General features: G+C 46.1%; 1 protein-coding gene across 1 annotated transcript in view; it reads right to left on the reverse strand.

Annotated features, from left to right (window-relative positions):
* The window catches only part of NUGGC (nuclear GTPase, germinal center associated), a gene marked incomplete at its 3' end in the record, with an annotated part of 33,420 nt that extends 11,349 nt beyond the window's left edge, over positions 1 to 22,071 (reverse strand). The window contains exons 1-11 of the mRNA XM_080926816.1: positions 21,969 to 22,071; positions 21,325 to 21,433; positions 19,368 to 19,590; positions 18,061 to 18,291; positions 15,506 to 15,715; positions 11,623 to 11,798; positions 10,210 to 10,228; positions 9,696 to 9,785; positions 5,636 to 5,741; positions 4,751 to 4,884; positions 394 to 558 (exon numbers count right to left, since the gene is read on the reverse strand). Of these exons, the coding sequence (XP_080782942.1) occupies positions 394 to 558; positions 4,751 to 4,884; positions 5,636 to 5,741; positions 9,696 to 9,785; positions 10,210 to 10,228; positions 11,623 to 11,798; positions 15,506 to 15,715; positions 18,061 to 18,291; positions 19,368 to 19,556 (1,320 nt within the window). The 5' untranslated portion in view covers positions 19,557 to 19,590; positions 21,325 to 21,433; positions 21,969 to 22,071. The remainder of the gene's footprint in view (positions 1 to 393; positions 559 to 4,750; positions 4,885 to 5,635; positions 5,742 to 9,695; positions 9,786 to 10,209; positions 10,229 to 11,622; positions 11,799 to 15,505; positions 15,716 to 18,060; positions 18,292 to 19,367; positions 19,591 to 21,324; positions 21,434 to 21,968) is intronic.
* Between the last annotated feature and the right edge of the window lie 237 nt (positions 22,072 to 22,308).

The following is a 22,308-nucleotide window of genomic DNA, read 5'->3' on the forward strand; positions in this document are numbered from 1 at the left end:
CAGCCCTGCCTCTGCTGAACTGCACACTTTACTTGCCCCAAAACCGACAGGCAGACCCTCCTCATACAGAAGATTTCCTATGTAGAACTACATAGAACTACATGGAATTCTCTACTATCTTTTGTTTGTTTGCTTGCTTGCTTGATTGATTACCTGATTGATTTTGATTTGGGATTTAGGAGACAAAGGTTCATTTTCTAATCCCCCAGATTACTTGGGAGCTTACTACATAGCCCAGGCTAGCCTGAAACTCATAGCCATCCCCCAGAGTGATAAGGTTATAGATTTAACATAACTTTCTTCAAGCCCTTTCTAGAAAGTAAGGAGATAGCGTGAGAGGCATTTGGAAGTCAAGGTGCAGAGCACAGGTGTTCCCTGGAAAAGGGTACTCACCACCAGGCACGCCCCGAGGATGCGGCGGTAGGATGTCCTGGCCACCTGGACCCCTGTCTGCAGGGGCTGTTCCATTCGAGCAAAGCATTGCTCAATGGCCTTCTCCAACAGTCCCATCTTCTCGTCCACAAACTGCCGCAGGCCACCCATATTCAGCTGTTCAGTCTGGGGACAAGGTCACAGGAGCATCAGGTTCCCCAAATTCTGCTCCCATGGAAACCCTTCACCAGCACAAGCTTCAGCCTGCAATTCATCCAGAGTAGATTTATCCTCATTGACCCCAGAAGGCACCCTCAGTGCACAGACCTCATTGGATTTCTTAGTATGGGAAACAGAACAACAAGAACAACAACAAAATGCCAATTGCAAGTTATTTGGGGTATAAGATCCAGCAGGCTATTTGGGAAAGTAAGTCTGAACAATTGTCCATACTCTGGTTTCTCTTCGTGCCGCAGAAAGCTTTTATCTTTTACCAAATAATAATTCAGTTATTATGAGAACAAAGTTTCCAGGGCACGGGAGTAGGATAGAGACAAGACAGGGCATGGGGATGAACATGACCACCATACGTGAAAATTCATGAGACAGCATCTATAGTTAATACACACGAATATAAATGTAACAGTGTTTTAAAAGAAAACACGTTTTTCTCAACACCACCTGAACTGACAAACATTGAATGGTCTTTGATGTTACACAAAGCAGTTTTTGAGGGTGGTGTTTCTCAGACTTCAATGTGCTTTTCAGTCTTAAAAATCTGAAGGGCTAGGATTCTGCCTTCCTACTTAGCCTCCAGTTGAACTGATCCTCTGAACCTTCAACCAAACTTTGAACAGCGGAGCTGTAAGATCACATCAGTAAGGCCATGGTCTCATTTTCTCAGAAGAGTGCTGCAGAGAGAGGAGGAAGAACATGCCCAGACATGCACTGCATGGCCATGTTTTATACAGCAGTGGGCTGCATAGGTGTTGCGGACCTCCTAACAAGATGATAATGGCAGGGCCTAGGTGTGGGGGGAGAGTTGTCCTTGTGTGTTCACGAAGAGACACACTGAAAGGCTCACAGAACAACAAGGTGGGTAAGGATGCATTTTCTGAGAACAAATCCCTGCTGTAACGTGTTAGCTGTAAAAAATGGTTAAAAAGGAAGTTGGGACTTCATATGGAAGGGAGTCCAGGGCTCATTTGACATTGAAATGTCATGGCCAACTTCCTACTGATCCTAAAATTAATTACTTCATTTAAAATCACCAGTCAACCCCCACCCAATCCAAACTTTGGGTTAGAAACACAATCTTGAAAAGAAAACAATGAAGGTTGGTTTCTTTCTTGTTCAGGAATCCAAAGGCATAGAGAGAATTCTTGTCTTCCAATTTTACATCAAAAAACTCAGACCAATATCAGAGGCCAAGGAGTTTTGAGGAAAGCTGTGATTCTTTCAGACCTCCCTCAGGGACAGTCTCCAGCTTCTGCTCCTGGTTCTTGTATGGCTTGGGTTTGAAGGTAAGGATGAGCCAAGGGGCTGCACCTTGGAGTGGGCAGAGAACGGCAAACAGGGATGGAACGTCTCCCAAAATACCTTGTCCTTGTGTTTGTAAAACGAACCACCCACCCACAGCATCACGTTTGATTCATTTTCCATAGGCACTTCCAAAAGCAATCATGTGTTGGGCAAAAAGGCAGATTTCACCCCGTGGAACGGCTTCAGGGAAATTGGAAGGTCAAACCCTTCCCCAGCCGTTTCAGAGGACATGAGTCAAATCAGAAGAGAAAAAGAAAAGAGTCTGATACCAGGAGTATTGCTGCGTTTTTGCCTCATGTAGCTGAACCAAAACAAAGTCTAAGAATTGTGACAAAGAAACAAATGTTCGATCCACATTTACAAGGTCTCAAATCTGTCACCGGCCAACTTGCTGCCATCTTTATTTTCACGTTGAGGTTGGATTTCCTGTCTCTGCCATCTTGTCACCTGTGAGGCTCGATCTGTCTTACCTTCCCCAGGCCGGACCAGCTCCAGAACCTTTTCCAGGAGGCCACTTAGCCCCTCCTTTTCCCAGTACAAGTGGGAAGAAGCCAGACAACTTGACCCTGTAGATCTGATGGACAAACCCAAGTGTGGAAATAGACAAAGGTCAACTGAGTGAGAAGGGCAAATGCTGTCTACTCAGAACTAGTGTTGATTGAACCCCTCTCCCTGTGTGCTTAGTTAAAGATTCATAATTGGCTTTGCCTGGCTGGTTAAAGGTTAGGGAAGTTAGTCATCCAGCCCTGGTCACTTGGAACTGCCACAGAAGTTACTGTCCAACTTTCTGGATTGTTATTAGAGATGGCAGTCTGACCTCCTTCGTGAATCTTCAGACTTGGAAACTTCCTGGGATAGGTGTGGTGTTGGGGCTACTTTGCTGACACCTTACAGTTACAGTAGGGTGTGAATCTGGGTTCTGTTTTCATATACAGTCTTGCTGATGCGTGAGTACTCAGTCCCTTAGAAAGAAACAGTGCAGTAGCAACTGGGTGTAGGAACTTGTTTTTCTCCCTATGTCCCCAAGTCTCTAATTTGGCAGTTAGTTCTCCACTGTTGGGGTGAAGGGAGTCATCTTATTTAAGAGAGACCTGTCCATTTCTGTGACAAAACATAATTTTAAATAGACATTTCAAAGGTCCGCACTCTAGACTGGGAGGACAAGTGTTTAAAATTTACCAAAACGCCTCCTCTCCAGTCCCCTTCCTTTCATGATATTACTACACTTCCTGTGGAACCCTTTGGACATGGAGCCTAGGTCACACACACAGGATCCTAGGTCATCAGAAACGCACCTTAAGAGCTTTGGATCTGGGCAGCCTCCCATCTACTCAGAGCTTCCTGTTCCCTATTTGGTGCCCAAAATGGATCAAGCTGAGCTGCAAGTAGCCCACCACCATGGCAGACTGCCCTAAACTGTGAGCCAGAATAAATTTTCCTGCCTTAAGTTTGTTTGTTTGTTTGTTTGTTTTTATTCCCTGCTGGGTATTTTATAACAGCAACAAGGAAAGTTATTAATACAGATGGAGATTCTGAGAGCAACTTTGGAAAGAAGCTGCTAAGGGCCAGTTAAGGTTTACACAACATGGCGCTAACACGGATATCCTGTATGAATTAGTTGAAGCACAGACATTCAGGGGGCAAAGATTCAGCACAAAATGGCTGATACCTGGACGTCTGGAACCCCTAAAACATATATTATCTGTTATATAATTATTTGGGGTAGAATTTCTATTCTGTGTGATCATATACGATAATGACCTTGAGGTCAGAAGCCCAAATCTTTGCCTTTGCCAGTCTGTGTTTGTCAGTCGGTCTGTGAGCCAGTCTACACATGTGCCTGTGCCCACCTTTTTGTGACCCTTATGTGCCTGTGTGTGCCAGGGTACCTGACTAGCAGCCTTCATTTGGAGTGAATCAGTAGTTATGTGCCTTGGTGTCCTCACAATCTCTCTAACCTCCGGAGCCCCCTTTCTTTCCTTGTACTGGAGCATGGACTTCACAGTGTACCAGGACACAAAGGAAATCCATGGACAGATGAAGGCATCGTTTAGACCATGAGGATCATCTCTGGGGCAATAAAGGTTTATCTGTAGCCCACTAGATTGTCTATAAGCCAAGTCACCCAGTCATCATTTAACACATCCCATCTTGTTCAAGTCTCAGGAGAAATGGCAAATACCCAAGTATTGTCACATTTTCCTTTCAACGCATCTGTCCAGGTGTATCACAGTCTTCCTTTCTTTTTTACTGAAATGTTATGTTTTTCATCTTTTTGTTGTCATTTTCTCCTCCTAGACTCAAAAGGCTTCACACCTTCCTTTGACGGGAGAAAAAAGTATCCTAAGTTAATTTTCTGGTGTGGCAAAGGGGGATGCCCTACTATCCAGGTTTGTCATCGTCTCCTGTAATAAGCATCATGACCAATTGGGAAAGAAAATGGTTTATTTATGTTAAAGGTTACAGTCCGTCACGAAGAGAAGCCAAGATAGGAATTCAAGGCAGGAACTGCAGCAGAGACCTTGGAGGAATGTTGCGGTGTGGCTTGCTCCATCTGGCTTACATTGCTACCTTTCTTACACAGCCTAGGCTCACCTGCCCAGAGACAGAAATGCCCATAGTAGGCTGATACTTCCCTACATCAAGAAAATGTCTCCCACCAGACATGCCAACCGGACGATCTGATGAGGGCACTTTCACAGCTGAGGTTTCGACATCCCAGGTATGTCAAAACAGCTAACTATAACACCTTCCCAGGAAGAATACAAGGCAACTTAGGGGTCTTCCTAACCTACACCTGCGCAGGCAGTGTAGACAACCCAGGGGCCTTCCTTACCAGCAGGTTTTCCTCCAAGTTGAAAGTGTCCGTGAGAAGCAACAGGCCAAAGGCTTCAGTGACATACTTTGTCACCAGCCTCCTCTTCTTGTCCAAGAGCCTTTTCCTAATATATTCTCTTAACTTGGGTATCTCTAGAATTGGAAACCAGCACAAATAATGTTGAAACATTTGTGACAGTAGAATTCTTAAACGTAGTTAATGAAACAGTTCCCCTGGTTTGGACAACTTGTCAAGCTTCTGCTCCTTAGCATCCTTCATTCACCCATGTGCACATCTGCTAAGACCTGTGTAGCATAATCCCTGTTAGGCTTGAGGTAAAACCCAACCTGAACCCTCATCTAGTTACCAAGAGCCTTTGGGTACACATGGGCCTCAAGATTCTCAGCTTTCCTTTGTGCTCAGGGCTAACACACTCTAAGTCTGGCTTTCCCTTCTGTCTTTGCAAATGGGGGAATCATTCGATCCTCATTGAGACTCAAAATTGTGCAGAGAAAGGAGCCATGGCCTTCTAATCTCTCTGCCACACAGACAAACATGCAATATACACTTGTTAACTGTAACCGATGCCTACATCTGGATAATTGAAGAATCGCAAGCCGTACACCAAGAAACTGAAAACCCAATGCCTTGACTCTTATGAACTCTGGTAAAATGAGGAGGAGAGAAAAATCGTGATCTCAGACACACAATGATGCAAGGAGGTAAAAAGTGTTTATAAACACGTGTACACACAGCACATAATACATGCTGATAGGTATAGAAACCACAGTTAAGTGGGAATAAAACTTTGCTATGGTGAGAAAAATTCTAGAGCAGGATGCCTGAGAGTATCAAGACTATTCATTCAAATGTTAGTGGTTGAGTTTAAGAAATAGAAATTACCGCTTTCTTGCTCAGTGAGGAGGGTCTGCTGCCAGTACTCGTGGGCACTGACCGTGTACACCAGATCCGAGGCTTCCAAAACCTTGGAGTCAGCTGGTAGTTTTCTCTGCAGCAAGGGAGACACGGGGAGAGCAGACTAGGTCAAGTGTGTCCAAAGGAGCACCACAAAAGCCCCAAGGGAAGTCTCAGCAAACTCACCGAGTGCCTCTGGGAACAGACATGAAGTGTGCATGTACATGTGTACACATGCATATTAAGGTCATGGTGAGTCAATGTTTAGTATTTTCCTTAAGGACTTTCTAACTGGGATGCTGTGGTTAAAGCACCATTAGAAACAACTGACATATATCTCACAGGTCTGGAAGCTGGGAGGCCAGGGTCAAAGAGACAGATACTCAGTGTCTGGGGAATGTTCACTTCCTGCTTCACAGTGTGATGGCCATTTTGTCCCTGTGTCCACACGTGATGGAAGGGGGTGGGCTGTCTGGAATATGTTTTGTAAGTGTATTAATCCTATCCATAAGGGCTCCACACTCAGTTTTTTATGTAGGTGCTGAGGATCTGAAGCCAGGACCTCCTATTTGCATAGTAAGAACTTTACCAAGTAAGACACCAGCACAGCCAAAAGTATTTCTGTTGTTAAGTATTGCCAGTTGTCCACTATCAGCGGGGCCACAAGGAAACGGATATCTGGACAATATTCTCTTAACCATGAAATCAATTTTCAATTACAGCAGGAAACGCACAGTGAAAACTAAAGTGTAAGCACGCAGAAGAGGATCCTGCCTAGGAAAATGAATGTTCATAAGTAATATGGAACTGGGGGTGGGGCCCAGCAGTGGAGTGTGGGTTAGCATGTGTGAGGCCCTGGGCAGAGTCCCAGAACCAAATGCTGAAAGCACAAAAATATGCATTGTTGGCTGTGCTAACTGGCACCACCGTATTCAGGCTCCTGAGCGCTGGCTGTCATGTGGCTTCTCCCCCTGCCTGAGAGGCATACACTGGCAGTGGGGGGTGTCTAGAGCACCCCCCATAGAGCACATAATGCAAATAGAAAGGATGAGGTGCTACTGTTTTGTTTCATTTTAAACAGCTGGAATAAAAACAGTTCCCAGCACAAGGCCAGTCAAAGAAACAAAACTTTCCTCATGTCCTATAAAAATTTCTTTTTAAAAGGTTTTTGTTTCTTTGATTTTTTTTTTAAAAATTCTTTGAGAATTTCACTCAGCCTGTTATGATCACATTTACCCACAACTCCTAACTCCTCCCAGATCCACAAAAATTTCTTACTAAATAATCATACTCATTTTACTATGGAGTGATTTATTTTTAATGTCTAGCTACGTCCTTCTCACTCTAGATTCTCTAGGGTTTTTATCATGAAAAGATGTTGGATTATTTTAAAGAACTTTTTCTGCATTTGGTGAGATGATCATGTGATTTATGTCCTTGAGTCTCTTACTTGGTAATTTAATATTGATTTACATACATGAAACCATCTCTGTGTCTCAGGGATGAATCGACTTGGTCTTGGTGGTGGATTTTTTTTTTTATATATGTTTACTTGAAGGTGGTTTGTAAGAATCTTACTGGTATAGCTCTAATTAAAGTCATTTTGAACGTCTGTAAGAAGATTATGTCCTCATTTAGCACTAAAAAAGACTTTTTGTTTACAAAGAGTCTGGAGACTTAAAACTGAAGTATAAATTTAGTATTAGTGAAAAAAATCCATAAGTTGAAATCAGACTCCCTGAAGTGAAGGTTTTAGGAAGTAGGATTATTGTGACAGGATTAAACCCTGAGTGTGAAGCCCCTATGAATAGGATTAATACACTTACAAAACATATTCCAGACAGTCCACCCCTTTTTATCACCTGTGGACACAGGGATAAAATGGCCATCACACTATGAAGCAGGAAGTGAACATTCCCCAGACACTGAGTATCCGTCTCTTTGACCCTGGCCTCCCAGCTTCCAGACCTGTGAGATATATGTCAGTTGTTTCTAATGGTGCTTTAACCACAGCATCCCAGTTAGACCAAGATGTAAGTTTCAGAAGGGTTAGAGTGAGGAAGAAAAGAACTGACCATCTTACAAAGTGCCCAGTCTCCTCTTTCTCTCTACTAGTGCATCAAAGTGAGGATGAAGATTTTTGAATCCCAGCGCATGGGAGGCAGAGGCAGGCAGATCTGCATGTGTCCTAGGTCAGTCTGGTCTAGGAACCCTGTCTCAAAACAATAACAGACAGCAAAACAGAAGGGAAATTGTAGACAATCACAATAGTGTGTGTGTGTGTGTGTGTGTGTGTGTGTGAGAGAGAGAGAGAGAGAGAGAGAGAGAGGGAGAGAGGGAGGGAGGGAGGGAGGGAGGGAGGGAGGGAGGGAGAGGAGAGATCCTCTTTAGCTCTTCCCTTGACTGCCCAGCTTGAACAAAAAACTGGTATGATGCACCACAGTTCTGCTTCTCACACTGTCTTTCTACTGAAGAAAGCTCATAGGGACCCTCTAACCTGCCCCCAAGCATCCTCCCTCCTTCCTTCCCTTCCCCCCATCCCCTTCCCTCCCTTTTCTTTCCTTTCCTCTCCTCTCCCCTCCCTTCCTGCCCTCCCTCCCTCCCCCCCTCCCCTTAAAACCTTCTTCTGTGCTGTATTGAAAGGGCTCTCCCTCCCCAGCTCTCTCCTTCCGACCCTCTCCCACGGTCCAGCTTCTGATACACTCATTCCTCAGTCCTTCGTCCCATTTTCTCTACTGACTTTGGCCTGACCTTTTTCTAATCCTCGTTGCGATAACAAGATCTATTGACCTATAGCTGTAACAATGACTTCCTTATTCAACTTCAGCCTCATGTGCTCGAAAGGCTAAAATGAAATGTGTTCCAAAGATACGCAGTGCACATGATGATTTTACAAATGAAGGTTCAAAGTGGCTAGTGAGCTGCTCCAACACGTAGCCCTCAGTGGGGATCTGCATGGTTTGCAGAATCAAAAGCTCTTGCATTCCAAGAACTGCAGCAAAACTGCACACTGGCACACTGTTACCCAGATCCCAACTCACAAAAATCAATTGGCCACATTTATTAGCAATAAACATAGCGAATTGAACACTGAAGTACTATGCCTTCCCGGTTCCCAAGATAATCTGATTAGAACCTCATAAAATGCGTGTTTCTCTCTGCCAGCAAGAACAGTTTGAGAGATTAACAACAGTTTTACTGAGTTGTCGCCTGGTGGAAGCTGGCATCCAGATGCTCAGCAGAAGACTTTCGCTCACACAGGAGGCCTGGTCACCCAGAGCCGGCAGCAAAAGCTTTGGCATCTCTGGTTCTGCGTGGTACGCCATGCATTTTCGGCTTCCATGGAATGGAAGTCAAGATATTGGCTAAACTGGACAGAAGCCAAATGTTGCCATGGAGACTGGAACTGACTTGGGCAAACCCATGACTGACATGTGTGGGAGGGAATACAGGTCCTCTAACTCGTCATTTATGCCTTCACGGTTAGATTTCATCTCTGAATAGGTGTCTGTCTTACAGTCACATGAGACTGTTGGGGTAAGTTTATGTTTGGGCTATTTTATTGATACCGTAGTAAAAATAGTGGAAGAAAACGCTAATGAACCTCCAGCCTCACTTTGTAATTTCTCAGACATGGCCACCTGTTACTATCGTATTATTGTGTGTGCTCCACGAACCCCTGCCCTAAAGACTTTTGAGGCATGAGCGAACACACATCTACACATATATGCACAGAGAAAGAGTGGGGGAGGGAGAGACGGTGTCAACTCTGACTTTCCCAGGAAACAGTACCCTCATTCACTCAACCCATTAATCAGGAGAGAGATGGTACTAGTCCCCCATTTTACAGACAAGAAAGCAGAGGTACAAAGAGGTACACTAGCATGCCTAAGGTCACAGAGGCCATCAAGCAGTAGGACTAACTTAAGAGTAAATTGTCTCCTCCAAAGCTCTTAACCTTAATATCACAAAGGACCAAACACACATCCGTTTCTCTGTATCTGGGGCCTGAGAAGCAAAAGAACACACAGCAAAACTGAACGCTCACCTTCAATTTCTCCTTGAGAATTCTATTCCTTTGTAGTTTGATTATTTCATTTCTTTGTAAAACAGCCTCTCTCTGACTTTGAATAGCTTGCTAGATCAAGAGAGAAAACAAAGCAGCCAAAGGCCAGGGTTGTGAGCAGTGGTGCAAAGATAAGTACACCCAGAAACTCAAGTGTCTGCTTATAGGATTATGTACCACCAGACACAAAAGGCATCATTTAAAAATTACTGGTCCAGATGCTGGAGGGATGGCTCAATGGTGTTGCTATTTCAGATGGCTTGGATTTGGTTCCCAGCATCCTCTTCTGTGGACCACAGCTACCTGTAATCCCAGCTCCAGGGACCCAGTGCCTTCTCCTGGCCTCCACAGGCATCCACACTTATATAGCAAGCACACACACGTGCACACACACACGCATCACACATGCATTACACAGGCAACATACACACACACACACACACTAGTAAAAATAAATATGTTTAAATATGTTTAAAAATGATTGATCCATACTTACATTTCCTATCTTTCTTTCCCTGAAATGAAATAAGAAAATGTCACAATGACTAAACTTTTATTTCATATTCTAGCAAATTTACAACTTTGCCTAAAAGCAGCATGAACACACATGCCCCTTAGCCTTTGTTTAGTCTTCTGTCTCAGCTCTTCCTCCCTCCCTCCCTCCCTCCCTCCCTCCCTCCCTCCCTCCCTTCCTTACCCCTCCTGATACTCTTCTAATATCTTGGATAGGGAGCCTTTATTTCTCAATGGTAACCCATATTTTGCACTCAGAAATGCCCCATTATGTCACTCCCTGCCCCAGGCAGAGGGTGGCCCTCTCAGTCTGGGTTCATGTGGCACTGGGCTTGCCTCTCTCTGGCCTTTAGCCCTAAATTTACACGGCGCTCTCAGAAATGAGGTGATCCACAGTGCCCAGCAGATTTCATGATGTCTGGTTTTAGTGTCGGTATTGGAAAAAGACAAGCTTCAGATATTCTGTGGTAGGGAGTCGGGCAGGACAGATTGTAGGGAGTGAGCAATGAAGCTAGAATTCTGACCTAGACCACGAGAGAAAAAGAAGCCCTAGAGAAAGCAGCCAGGCTTGGGTTTTGGTGAGCCTGAGAGGAATGTGCAGGGGACAGGTGAAAAAATCTCCTGGGATGATGGCGGAGAGTCATCAATGACCCAGTGCCGTTGACCTCATCATGTGACCTCATCATGTGACCTCATCATGTGACCTCATGTAATGTGCTCAGCACTGCCTGCCATTCATTCTGCTGGTTTCTTTTATTTTTCACTCTCAGAGGGATCCCAGTGTGACAGACAAGTTCTACCCCTCCCTAGTTATTGGGGGAGGGGCAGAGCTACATAGAAACAAAGACACCTAATAATTCCCACGAAGCTCTCGAACACACCCCTCTCCTCCTTAGACATCAAACTGGCACTGTAAAACCTTTCGGCCAAACTTCTCAAGTTTGGGGTTAGAAATTCTTTAAACAATACTGAAGTAAAAAGTTAGCACTTTTAAAAGCCACACCAGGCATTTACAGTATAGATACAAGGTATGGCTCGTTAGTTTTATGGTATGTTCCTCTGGGTGGCAGGAAAGCTACATTTCAATGTCTCTGGGGACAGGAAGCATTGTTTCTACAGTGTGCGTTTGTGTGGTGCCTGGGAGTTGCATAGAAGACAGTGTCTTAGCAGAGGGCTCTCCTCGGAGTGTCACATGCTGCCGACTCTTGAGCCAACCCACCCAGGCATCTTGACATCTTAACAAGTCTCTTTCATTTCCAGCAGTCACTTGGCAAAGCCTGAGTCATTTTCATAGCCAGACACCAGGAAAGAAAGTTTCCAGGCTGGATGGCCCCCAAAGCCTTGAAAGCTATGGCTGTACCTAAGAGTACAGCGTCCCACAAGCTCACCACGGTACCTGAGATATTCCCACAAGTGGAGCCTGTCGGTTTTGGTGACCACCAGGGCGATGTCCCTGCAGAAGCCACGCTGGCAGGCTTTGATGCTCTCACTCAGAAGGTCTTCATGGGCCTTTCCTCCAGAAACTCGCTCTATGTCGCTGACCACCCAGATCACGGAACACTTATCAATGGTCTGCGGGACAGGCCCACAGCAAGGGTCAGAATGTGGGTGGCGTCTCAGTGACAGAGACAGCCGTTCTTACATGTTTCCTTCCTCACTCCTGCCTCTCACTCAGAGTTCCCATTCCACTCTCTGCACTGCAAAGTAAGTGGCTCATGGGCCCTTGTGTGTGCACCAGCCACACACTTAGCTTTGTCTCCATTTGTCTTCCATGGCTCTTTACTGGCTTACCACAGTTGAGCAGCCCTCCTCTCCTGGACAGCCTACACAGATCACCTCCCTGCTATAGCTCCACCCAGACTGCTCAGGGCAGTTCTCTGTTACCTAGAGGGAAGGTTCTCTGGGCCTTGCACCCTAGAGTCCACAGAATCTCAACCTCCTGACACAGCAGGACTCCTGGCTTCCTGCAGAATGATTGGTTGACAGAGTTCTACATACAACCCAGCCCTCCAGGCCCAGACCCATCAGTCATGTGGGCACCTCAGTTACCCTCTAGGGAAGGGTTCCTCAAAACTACCTTTGGTTACCTAGCAAGAAGCTCGATAACCTATACTTCATGTTTCAAAGGCCACTGAGTGTGACGTTAATAGCATCACCAATGCTTGATTAAATGCTCATCATCTTCAGTGTGACAATCATGCATGGCCCTGTGACATGCTTCTCCATGTATTGTCTGTCTTATCTCTGAATTTGTGAAATGCTGGTCTGACTCAGAAAACAAGTTGATGTTCAGCTTTTCAACACGGTACGTTACAGATAAAGGAATGGCTGATTTGTCACTTGAAAATACTCTCATTTCTGATTCAGAACAATTATGTTCACTAGTGAAGAGCCTATACCCAAGAGGATACTTGGAAATATCTGAAGTTTTTTAAAAAAATGTTGTTAGTTGTGCACACATGTGTGTATGTGTGTGAGTACATGTATGAATGTGTGTGTGTGTGTGTGTGTGTGTGTGTGTGTGTGTGTGTGTGTGTGTGGTGTATATATGGGTGCCTACAGAGACAAGAAGTGTCCATTGCTTTGGAGCTGGACTTACAGACAGTTGTGAACCCAGGATGCTGACAGTTGAACTCAGGTCCTCTGGAAGAGCAGCTGCAAGTGCGCTTAGCTGCTGAGTCATCTCTCCAGCCTCTCTGAAGATATTTTTTAATTGTTACAACTTGGGATACTGACAGCCAGAGGCTAAACAGCCTACAATGCCCAGAAGACCTTCAAGAGTGGTCTGGCTTCAAATGTTAGAGTTGAGGGACCTTGAGTTAAAGGCAGTGAGTTCCGAATTTGTTTTCCCCAAGGCTAAATAGCTGGTGAGTGGCAGAACCTGTGATTAGGCCAATTCCCTAACTTGCCTGCTGAGGCCCGTGTGCACTGCCCCTCACTGCTCCAAGGCATTCCTCTACCAGCTGCCTCTGTGGAAAGGTAGAGCGAGATCTTCCCTTTACTCAGACGCTAGCTCATGGCAAATGCCTTTGAAGGGGTCCAGCGTGTCTAGTTTTAAACACAGAAGTGCCCCGGCTGCACAAGGAAGATCTGACGACATCATTTGTGCCTCCCCAGCTCTCTCTGACTCCAAGGCTTTTGTTCTGTAGATTGTGGTTTGAAGAATATGTCCCATGAGTTAGACAAAACCCTCTAAAGTGAAGAAGCCAGGTCCTGAGAAGTAAAGGAGACACCCAGAGCCACACATGCCTGGACACTGACCCTTGTCTGTTTGGAATGGACCAACATTTGGACAACACTATAAAAGTGCTTGCTGCTTTCCCCCACTCCCCCCCCCCCCCAAATTAGAGTCAACTTAGAGAAACTTGGGACTTTTCAGTGTCCGTGGTGGATAATGGACATTCTTTGGTATGGAAAACTGTAGACCATCGGTCTGGGAGCCTCTTTCACCCTTGTCTCTCTATGTCCAAGCAAACTACAGGCGCTCAACAAACATGCGGTAAGAGGGGAAATAATATGAGTCCTAAAAAGTTGCTATGCTTAAATGTCAGACCCCATACTGAGGCCCTGACTACCAGGGTCTTGTTGTAGCTCCCGTTGTAGAAGTCACAGAAAAATAAAAATAAAAATAAAAGAGAGTCAACCAGACCTCAGAGGAGAGATAAGGTGGCAGTCTGCCAATTGCACCCTCATCCCTCCCAAAGATGACAATGAGCATCCAAGGCTTAGGTAACAATGCCCAAAGTCTCACAACAACACCTAGGTGGCAAAGCCAGGACTTCTGAATTTGTTGTCGTCTTTTTAGAGACAGCAGAGTTGGTGGCAAGGAGCCTTGTCCCTGCAGACTGTTCTTCCTCAGAAGAGGGTGCCTTTGGCTACTTCCTCTGAGAGGCTGTCAAAAAAAAAAAAAAAAAAAAAAAAAAGCCTCAAGAATGCAGGGAAGTGAGGCCAGGCAAAGCACTCTGGGAACCAGCTTGTCTGAGTAGCCAACCTCCTCGAAGCAAGCATGATCCAAGCCAGATCTGCGAGCTTTGATAAGCTGCCCAGTACGTCAAAACTAGCTGCAGTCGGTTCCACCCAGAGGGAGAAGCAGCCTGCTTCCAGCGGTCAGCTCTGCTTGGCTTGAACCTAGCCAAGCTTGGGGTGAAGACCTGAAAGAAACTGAAGTTCCCATGGCCACTGACCAGGGCAAAGAATATGGACAAGCTTCTTAGAGGAGGAGAAGGTTGGGGGAGGGCCGGGGCAGATAGAGCCCTGCGGATCAGTTAAGAGCCTGATTGTCAGTGAATCTCTGTCGCTTGCAAGCCTTGGACAAGAGTTGCAAGAGTTCTTTATAATAGCTGCTATGCTTTTAGCAATCAATGGTGACACTGGCCAACCAACCCCGTCCCCATCCAATGGGGTCCTGGGTTCCCACCACACCTGCTCTTTCTTCAGAGAAGAGCCTAGCCCTTCTTTTCCTTCCTGTTTCTCAGAAGACAGCAGGATGGAGACAGACAGCTCCAGGCTTCCCTTCTGCTCTTCCCCCTGCACATGTCCCATGACCTTCCCTGTGGCCCCCAAGGAGCATCATCCTTCCTCAGCTTGCCACTGAAGCAGAGTCCTGGCCTTCAGTGACTGACGTCTGTGCCTTGCACCCTTAGCCTCTGTTCTGGTTTGAATGGGAAATGCTCCGCTCAGGCTCAGGCTTTGGTTCCCAGCCCTGCTGGTGTTGTTGGGGAAGCTACGGAACCTTTTTTAACATTCTAACCTTACTTTCTGGTATCATTAGTATTCCCATCCCCCCCCCCGTGTCTGTGTGTGTCTGTCTCTCATGTAAACATGTACATATATCTGTTTGTCTCTGTCTCTCTTTCCTGTGTGAGGATAGAATGTGATCACGCTCACACAATACCATGTTTTCTCCATCATGGTGGAACTGTAAACCAAAACAAATCCTTTCTCCTCTAAATTGCTTTTGGTCAGCATTCTATTCCAGCAACAGAAAATGCACTAATCCATCCCACCTTGGTGCTCACGACACTGAATCCTTTTCCTGTTTCCCTTTGGCCTCTCTGTGCCTACTCTTCTCACACATTATACACACAGTTACACAACCTCCCTCTGCCAATCCCCCTTCCCCAGTTTCCATGGGCATCAGTGCACAGCCCCTGCCCTGTTCAACACCAGAACACAGCACATGAGTTTAAATGTCATCTAGCTCACAAAATCCCAACTCGCTTCTTTGAAGGGGTGGAGGAGTCGAGGGAGGAGGGAGGAGCCCTGTGTCAAAGAATCACCTTTTTCCACATCTCATCTCTCTTGCTGTTGAAGTCGCCTGTGCCTGGGATGTCTACCAGGACAACGCCTTCTGGGATCAGTGAAGATCTGGGAAGAATCACTTCCACATATTTGATCAAGGGCCAGATTTGCATCTCTGCTGATTCTCCATCCCAGCCTCTCCTCTGAGTCCTGATGTAGGGGTCCAGCTTGACAGACAGCTCTCCCGCCTGCAGAGGAAGGACAGTCTGTACATACCAACCGTGCCGATGGCTCTTTATCTCGGGCTGGCTGTGATGCAGAGTCCTAGAAGGAATGCTGAGGGATGGTGGGAAGTCCTTAGACAAGAGACATCAGGAAGCCTGGAGTGGTCTTTGCAAGGACCTAGACATTGGGAGCCTAGAGAGGCTCTGGAGACCAGCAAGTTCAAGCTCCTTAGCTTAGTCGAGCACTTGCTGCTCAATCATGAGGCCTAGAGTTCAAATCCAGCACTCACTCTGGGCAGCTCACAGACGCCTGTAACTCCTGCTCAAAGGAATCCCTCCCCAGACTCCATGGTTGCGTATACTCACACATATGCACACTAACACAAAAAGTAAGTATTATACACACACACACACAGAGAGAGAGGGAGAGAGAGAGAGAGAGAGAGAGAGAGAGAGATTAATACGCATTTAAAACTCAATGGGGCTAGGAATATCTTAACTGATAGAGTGTTTACTTAGCATAAAGCTCTGAGCTCGGGTGCAGTACTTCATAAACTGGGACCTGTTTGTGGTCCTACATACCACTCAGGAGATGGAGACAGAGGAATCGGAATTCAGGACTAGCTTTTGCTACACCGTGAGTTCAGGACAGTTTGGAATATTAGAAAGCTCCCTAGCTTTCAGCTGGTGCAGCCCAACTCAGCTTGGAAGAGGACTTCAGAAAGGTTATAGGGTACTAAATCTATCTCCTAAATTCCATTTGCTTCTAAAATTAATGCAATTTTATAAATTTTGCCTAGAGCATTTTTTTTCACATGGAAACGGCAACTGTGAAGAATTTAATTACTGGAAATCTCATGGTTAGTTATAAAAAGTCAATCATGGCATAATAATCATACTTTCCAAATTAAAATTTGATCAGAAAATTGATCTTTTAAATTTTTTTTAACTTCCAAGCATACATATATACATATATATGTAATTTGATATGTAGGCTTTTGAAGAACATGTCAACAACAGTAAGTGGAAAAAGGGGTAGTTTCCATCCTCCTGTTCCTGCTTAAACACACTGGGAACAATGACACATTCATGCCGGCAGTAGGGACAGTAATTCTCGACTGAGACACTTCAGAGAGCAGAGAAGCTGGAATGTATGGGGGTCACTGTCCATCGATGTCTACAGAATGCCCCAGAAAGAAAGCAAGGAAGAATGGAGGTGTTTTTTGTTTTAAGATTGCTTAAAATTGTGTGTGTGTGTGTGTGTGTGTGTGTGTGTGTGTGTGTGCACATGTATGCACACATACATATGCGCATGCATACATGCATGTAAGTTCACATATGCATGCCACAGGGCACATATAGAAGTCAGAGGACAACCTGCAGGAGTCAGTTCCCTTCTTCCACTTTGTGGGGTTGTTCGAAAGTACCTTACCCCCTGAGCCACTTGGCTGGTCCTAGGGCAGGAGGGAAACCTAGGTTTTTAATGTACAGTGTTTTTAAATTGAGTGTTGGTTTCACAGATATTTTGTCTTAACATAGATTCTGAATTTCAGCATAATAAAATCTATGCCAATTCTAAAAGTAGGATGAGCATCCCCGTCGTCATTCATAGCAGCCTAGATGTCCATCTGTTTGGGGACCTAAGGGAGTGAGGATGATGTAAGTCACTCAGGACAAGTCGGGTTCCTGCCTTGTCTAGAGCACCTGAGAAGAGCCACTCAGCCCAGTTCTGAACAATGACATCCACACAGATTTATCAAGGGTGTTTCTGGGACTCTTTTCTCTTCCTGAAACAGGAGATATGTTTGGTGGCAACATTCATCTAATTCTCTCCATGAGAGTAGCTGCAATGTCTGGCACTTCAGCAGCAATCATGTGACTAAGAGGTAACAAGCACCATGGAAGACCAAGGACACCACAGAGACATTGAATTTCACATGGCTGAGTCACAAAATCAATCTATGACCCTATTGCCTCCAAATGTCTTTTATGAGAAAAAGATGAGTAAATTTCACATGCTTAAGCCTTTATATATGTAATATAGTATATAACATAATAAATAATATATGATGGGTATGTATAATATAAAAAGTATACATATATTCATTATCAGTCAACGTCATCCCAAATTAATTCTCAACTGACTGTAGTCTTTTCTAAGCATAAAATCTCCATTTAGAAATCAAAAGTTACCATCTGTAGCTTCTTAAAAAAAATGAAAGATTCCTTGAATGGTGGACAATGGTGGATTTGGGTACCAGTTTATTTCCAATAAAAAAGATCACTCGCTGTACCTTAGACAATTCCCCTGGATGGGTTCAAGCGTTATACTTAATTTGTATAAAAAGAAAAACAAATTTTGCCGCTACCTCCTCTGCCTTTAGAGAGATGGTTCTCGAGGTGGGGATCCTCCCTCTGGGCTTCATCCTTAGCAAATCCTCATAGTGCCTCCTTTCTGCCCCATGGCCATAGAGCATCTGCAGCTTCCGGGCAGCTTCTTCTTCTGCGTCATCCCTGCCCCACACATCTGCCTCTTCTTCCCCGGAGTGCTCTGCTCTGTGCAGTAGTTTGGTCAAGTCCTTCAGCTCTGCTTTCCATTCCTGCCAAGGCAGAGCAGGGCCACACTGCTTGTGATAGACCAGGGTGGGGCAGGGGGGAGGTAACAAGAGCACATAGATCACAAGACCCCAATGGGGGGGTATCAAGGTTGCAAGCAGAGATCTAAACCAGCTACCCCAAATCCCTTGTCCTGGTTGGCTTTGTCAACATCCTGAAGTCACCCTAGACAAGGAGCTTCATCTGAGGAACTGTCGATCTGTGTCATGTATAAGGGACTATCTTGATTTTCTGAGCTGATTGGGAAGGGTTAAGCCTACTGTATGTGATGCCATTTCGGGGCAAGTGGTCCCAAGCTACATAAAACTCAAGTTGAGGATGAGTCTGTGAGCCACCCAGGGAGCAAGCCAACAGGCAGCAGTTCCCATGGTTTCTGCCTTTGAGTTTCTGTCCTGACTTCCCTCAATGACAGACTGCGACCTGAAGTACAAGGATATAATATAACCCCTTTCTGCTCCTCACTTAGCCTTTGCTGTGAAAGTCACAGCCACAGAAAGGAGACTAGAGTAATGGGGAAGCAGAGGCTTAAGGAGAGGAATGACTGGCTCAAGCATCTCAGTAGGACCTGCCTCAGGACCCGAGCCAGAGGCCCCATCTCGTTCTGCAGAATTTCATTGTGTTTCCTTAGATACGCATGCTAGAGTTATCTGTGCATATGTGTGCATGTGTGCCCACATGTGTGCTAAGGCAGGGGGTTGATACCAGATATTTTCCTCAATCACAAGTCCACATTTATTGGTTGATTGACTGAGACAGGGTCTCTCGCTGGAACTCACCGACTGAGCTAGACTGGCCTGCCAGGGCGTATCTCTGTCTTCCCTGTGCTGGGATTACAGATCCACATGGCTTGTTTACTCTCAGCGAATGCTGGAGGTCTGAACTTAAGCCTCATGCTCACACAGCCAGCACTTTACCAACAGAGCCATCTCCCAACCCCTTGCTGCCCTTACAATGTGTGTAATAGTAATCTACAGTGGCCCAAAGAGGAAAAAATCAGGGGAGAAAGAATGGAAAAGACAGAAAAGATAAGAAGGAGGAGCAGGAGGGGAGACCAGCATACCTGATCAGACAGAAGGTGGATTTTGGCTTCATACTGCTCACAGCAGCCAGAGCTCACTTGGACAATGCATGATGTGCAAACACTTTCTCCAGACACTGGCAGAAGCATCGCTTGCTGGATGAGGGCATTGATCAGAGAGCTCTTGCCAGCTCCAGTGATTCCCAAGAACCCCACATAGACCGGCTCCATTGGGGGTTTTTCAATCAAGGCAAGAAGCCTGTTTCTGTGTCCATTCCAAAATACACAGTGAGTATGAAACAGAGCGCATCAGAACAGAATGCAAAGAAGCCGAGCTCCAGTACTGAGCTGGACATGGGGGATGTTACTCCCCACTTACTACACAGACTTGGGCTGGGGAGCAAATGGATATAGATTTAAAATGTTGGGTAAAGATAGTTCTCCATAGGAAATAAAGGGACAAATGGAGGACCAGGGATTAGAGAAAAGATCATCCAGAGACTACCTCATCTGGGGATCCACCCCATGTGCAGCCACTAAACCCAAGCATTATTGCTGATGCCAAGTAGTGCTCACTGGCAGGAACCTGATACGGATGCCTCCTCAGGCTCTGCCAGAGCCATACTGATATAGAGGAGGATGCTCGCAGCTAACCATCAGACTGAACATGAGGACCCCAAAAACGGAGCTAGGACTGAAGGAGCTGGAAGGGTCTGCAACCCCATGGGAAGAACAAAATGATCAATTAACCAAGCAATGAGTTCACATGGAGAGACCCATGGCCCCAGGTACATATGCAGCAGAGGATGGCATTGTCTGGCATCAATGGGAGGAGAGGCCTTTGGTCCAGCAAAGGCTCGTTTTCCCAGTGTAGGGAAACGCCAAGGTGCTGAGGTGGGAGAGGGTGGTTGGGAGAGGGAGCACCTTCATGGAGGCAATGGGACAGAGAGGGGGGATGGGATTGGGGGGAAGGGATAACATCCGAAATGTAAATACAGAGAGTATCCAATAGAAAAGAAAAAAGATAGTTCTCCATAAACATTGTATTGTCCGCATGGACATGTTTGTGTTCCATGGAAGCTGCATATTCTTGTCTCTAATCAAACTCATGCAGAAGTCTAAGGAGCACCCCAGAGTCCTGTGAGCAAGGTCAACAACGTCCTTGACTTTCCCAGGAGCTTCCCGGCCAGTTCTGCATGAACAGTTCATGAACTCGGTAATACATAGTTTGGCTGGGTTTGGAGCCTTTCCGCTTACCCACAGTGTGACTTGGCTCCATGACTTGGCCTCCTTGAGCATCAGTTTCAGTATAAATGGGACAATCACATTAGCTCCTACTTTATAGGGCAGTAGGAGGATGAAATGGGCCCGTGGGTTTGTAAAGTGCACAACAGAGAAGCTGTCAACGGGGACCACACAACAAATGGCTACTCCCAGTGTTTTAAAGAGAAAGCCTGCAGTCGTAGGGATTTCCCCTCTGCTGTTCTGCGACACTTCTAATTAAAAGCACCTCCTGTTGGGATTCTGTAAACCCAACCCCTCAGTTACCTGGCAACAGACAGGTGTGCTCCACCTCAGTTACCTGACACTATTAAAGGGGCTGCTTGCTCCCCCCTTTCTCTTGCTCTCTCCCACTTGTCCCTCCTCCCCCTCTTCCTTTCCCCCCTCTCTCTCCCTGCATGCTCATGGCCGGCCTCTACTCCTCTACTTCTCTATCCCTCTCCTCTCTCTGCCTCTACCACCCTCTTAACTCCCGCTGAATAAACTCTATTCTGTACTGTACCTTCGTGTGGCTGGTCCCTCAGAAATAAGGGGTTCCCAACATGCCCCCCCCCATCTCCCTTGCCCCCAGGCCTCCCACACCTCCATGGGCCACCCCTCCCATCCTTTTTCTAACACTGGTGTGGAAACCGGGATGTCATCTTTTAACAACACTTCCTGTTTTTTTCTTGGGGAAGGAGGGTGTCATCAGATTGGAGGGTACAGGTTCCAGACTCACATGAGATACTTGAGCCCACTAGGGATGCTGTCATCCAGGAAGACAGATTGGATCAACTTCTGATAAGTGTTGCTCAGAACCCTCCTGGTGCGACATTCCAGTTTTTCATCTGGAATCAACAGAAATGGGTTGTCTAGGACGTACCCGGCAGAGTAAAAGCACCAAGTCTCCAAAGGAGGCTGCTGAGTTCTGCGTGGAAGGAGGGATGCTCAGTGAAATGAGAAGCCGATTAAACCAGAGGGCAAGCTGTCTGCCGCTGGAGATAGGTGCTGACGTCCCCTGCAGACCAGCGTGCTCCCTGCCTCTGTCCCACAGAGCTTACTGAAGTGTTGCCTTGGATTTCAGCCCTTCTAGATTGTTCTCTTCTGCAGATGCTGTACAAACACCCTCCAAGACACCTGGCTAATGGTCTGTAGACTGTCTTCTCATTAGGAAAAGGCTATTTTGCTAACACCCCTCCCCCTCAGAGCAGCCTGGAGATAAACAGCCAAATTCCAGAACTCTGTAGAGACGAAGCAAGTCCGTGCAGAGCTAGCCCCTTGCCTTCAGAATTACACAGCTTTCCCTCTGAGCATCTGCACATGTTTGTGACAGGCAGAGTCCTGCCGCCCCATGGGCCACACTAAGCACTTGACAACACTCACATTCCTTAAGAGCACTTTGCTCTGCAGAGGGAAACGCTTGGAATTGCCGGTCTCGATGAGACCTGCGTCTTTTCTTCTCCGGTTCTTTAAACAGATCACAGTCAGCTGGGGATAGATGGACAACATACAGAATTACAGGTTGGGTGTGAGCCAAGAATCCTTGTCTCAGTTCTGCAACGCACACAATGAAAATGCCTCAGAGCACCCCAGCCGTCTTCCTCCTGCCCATTTGCAGCCCTGAGGGGTTGTCACAATTTGGGGCCTAATTCTCAGGTCCGGGTACTGGTTCCACTTTATATCGCTGACTTTGCATTATCTGTGCCGAGCATACGGTCACATC

Source organism: Micromys minutus, assembly GCF_963924665.1.
Source record: "Micromys minutus genome assembly, chromosome: 12".
Lineage (NCBI taxonomy): Eukaryota > Metazoa > Chordata > Mammalia > Rodentia > Muridae > Micromys > Micromys minutus.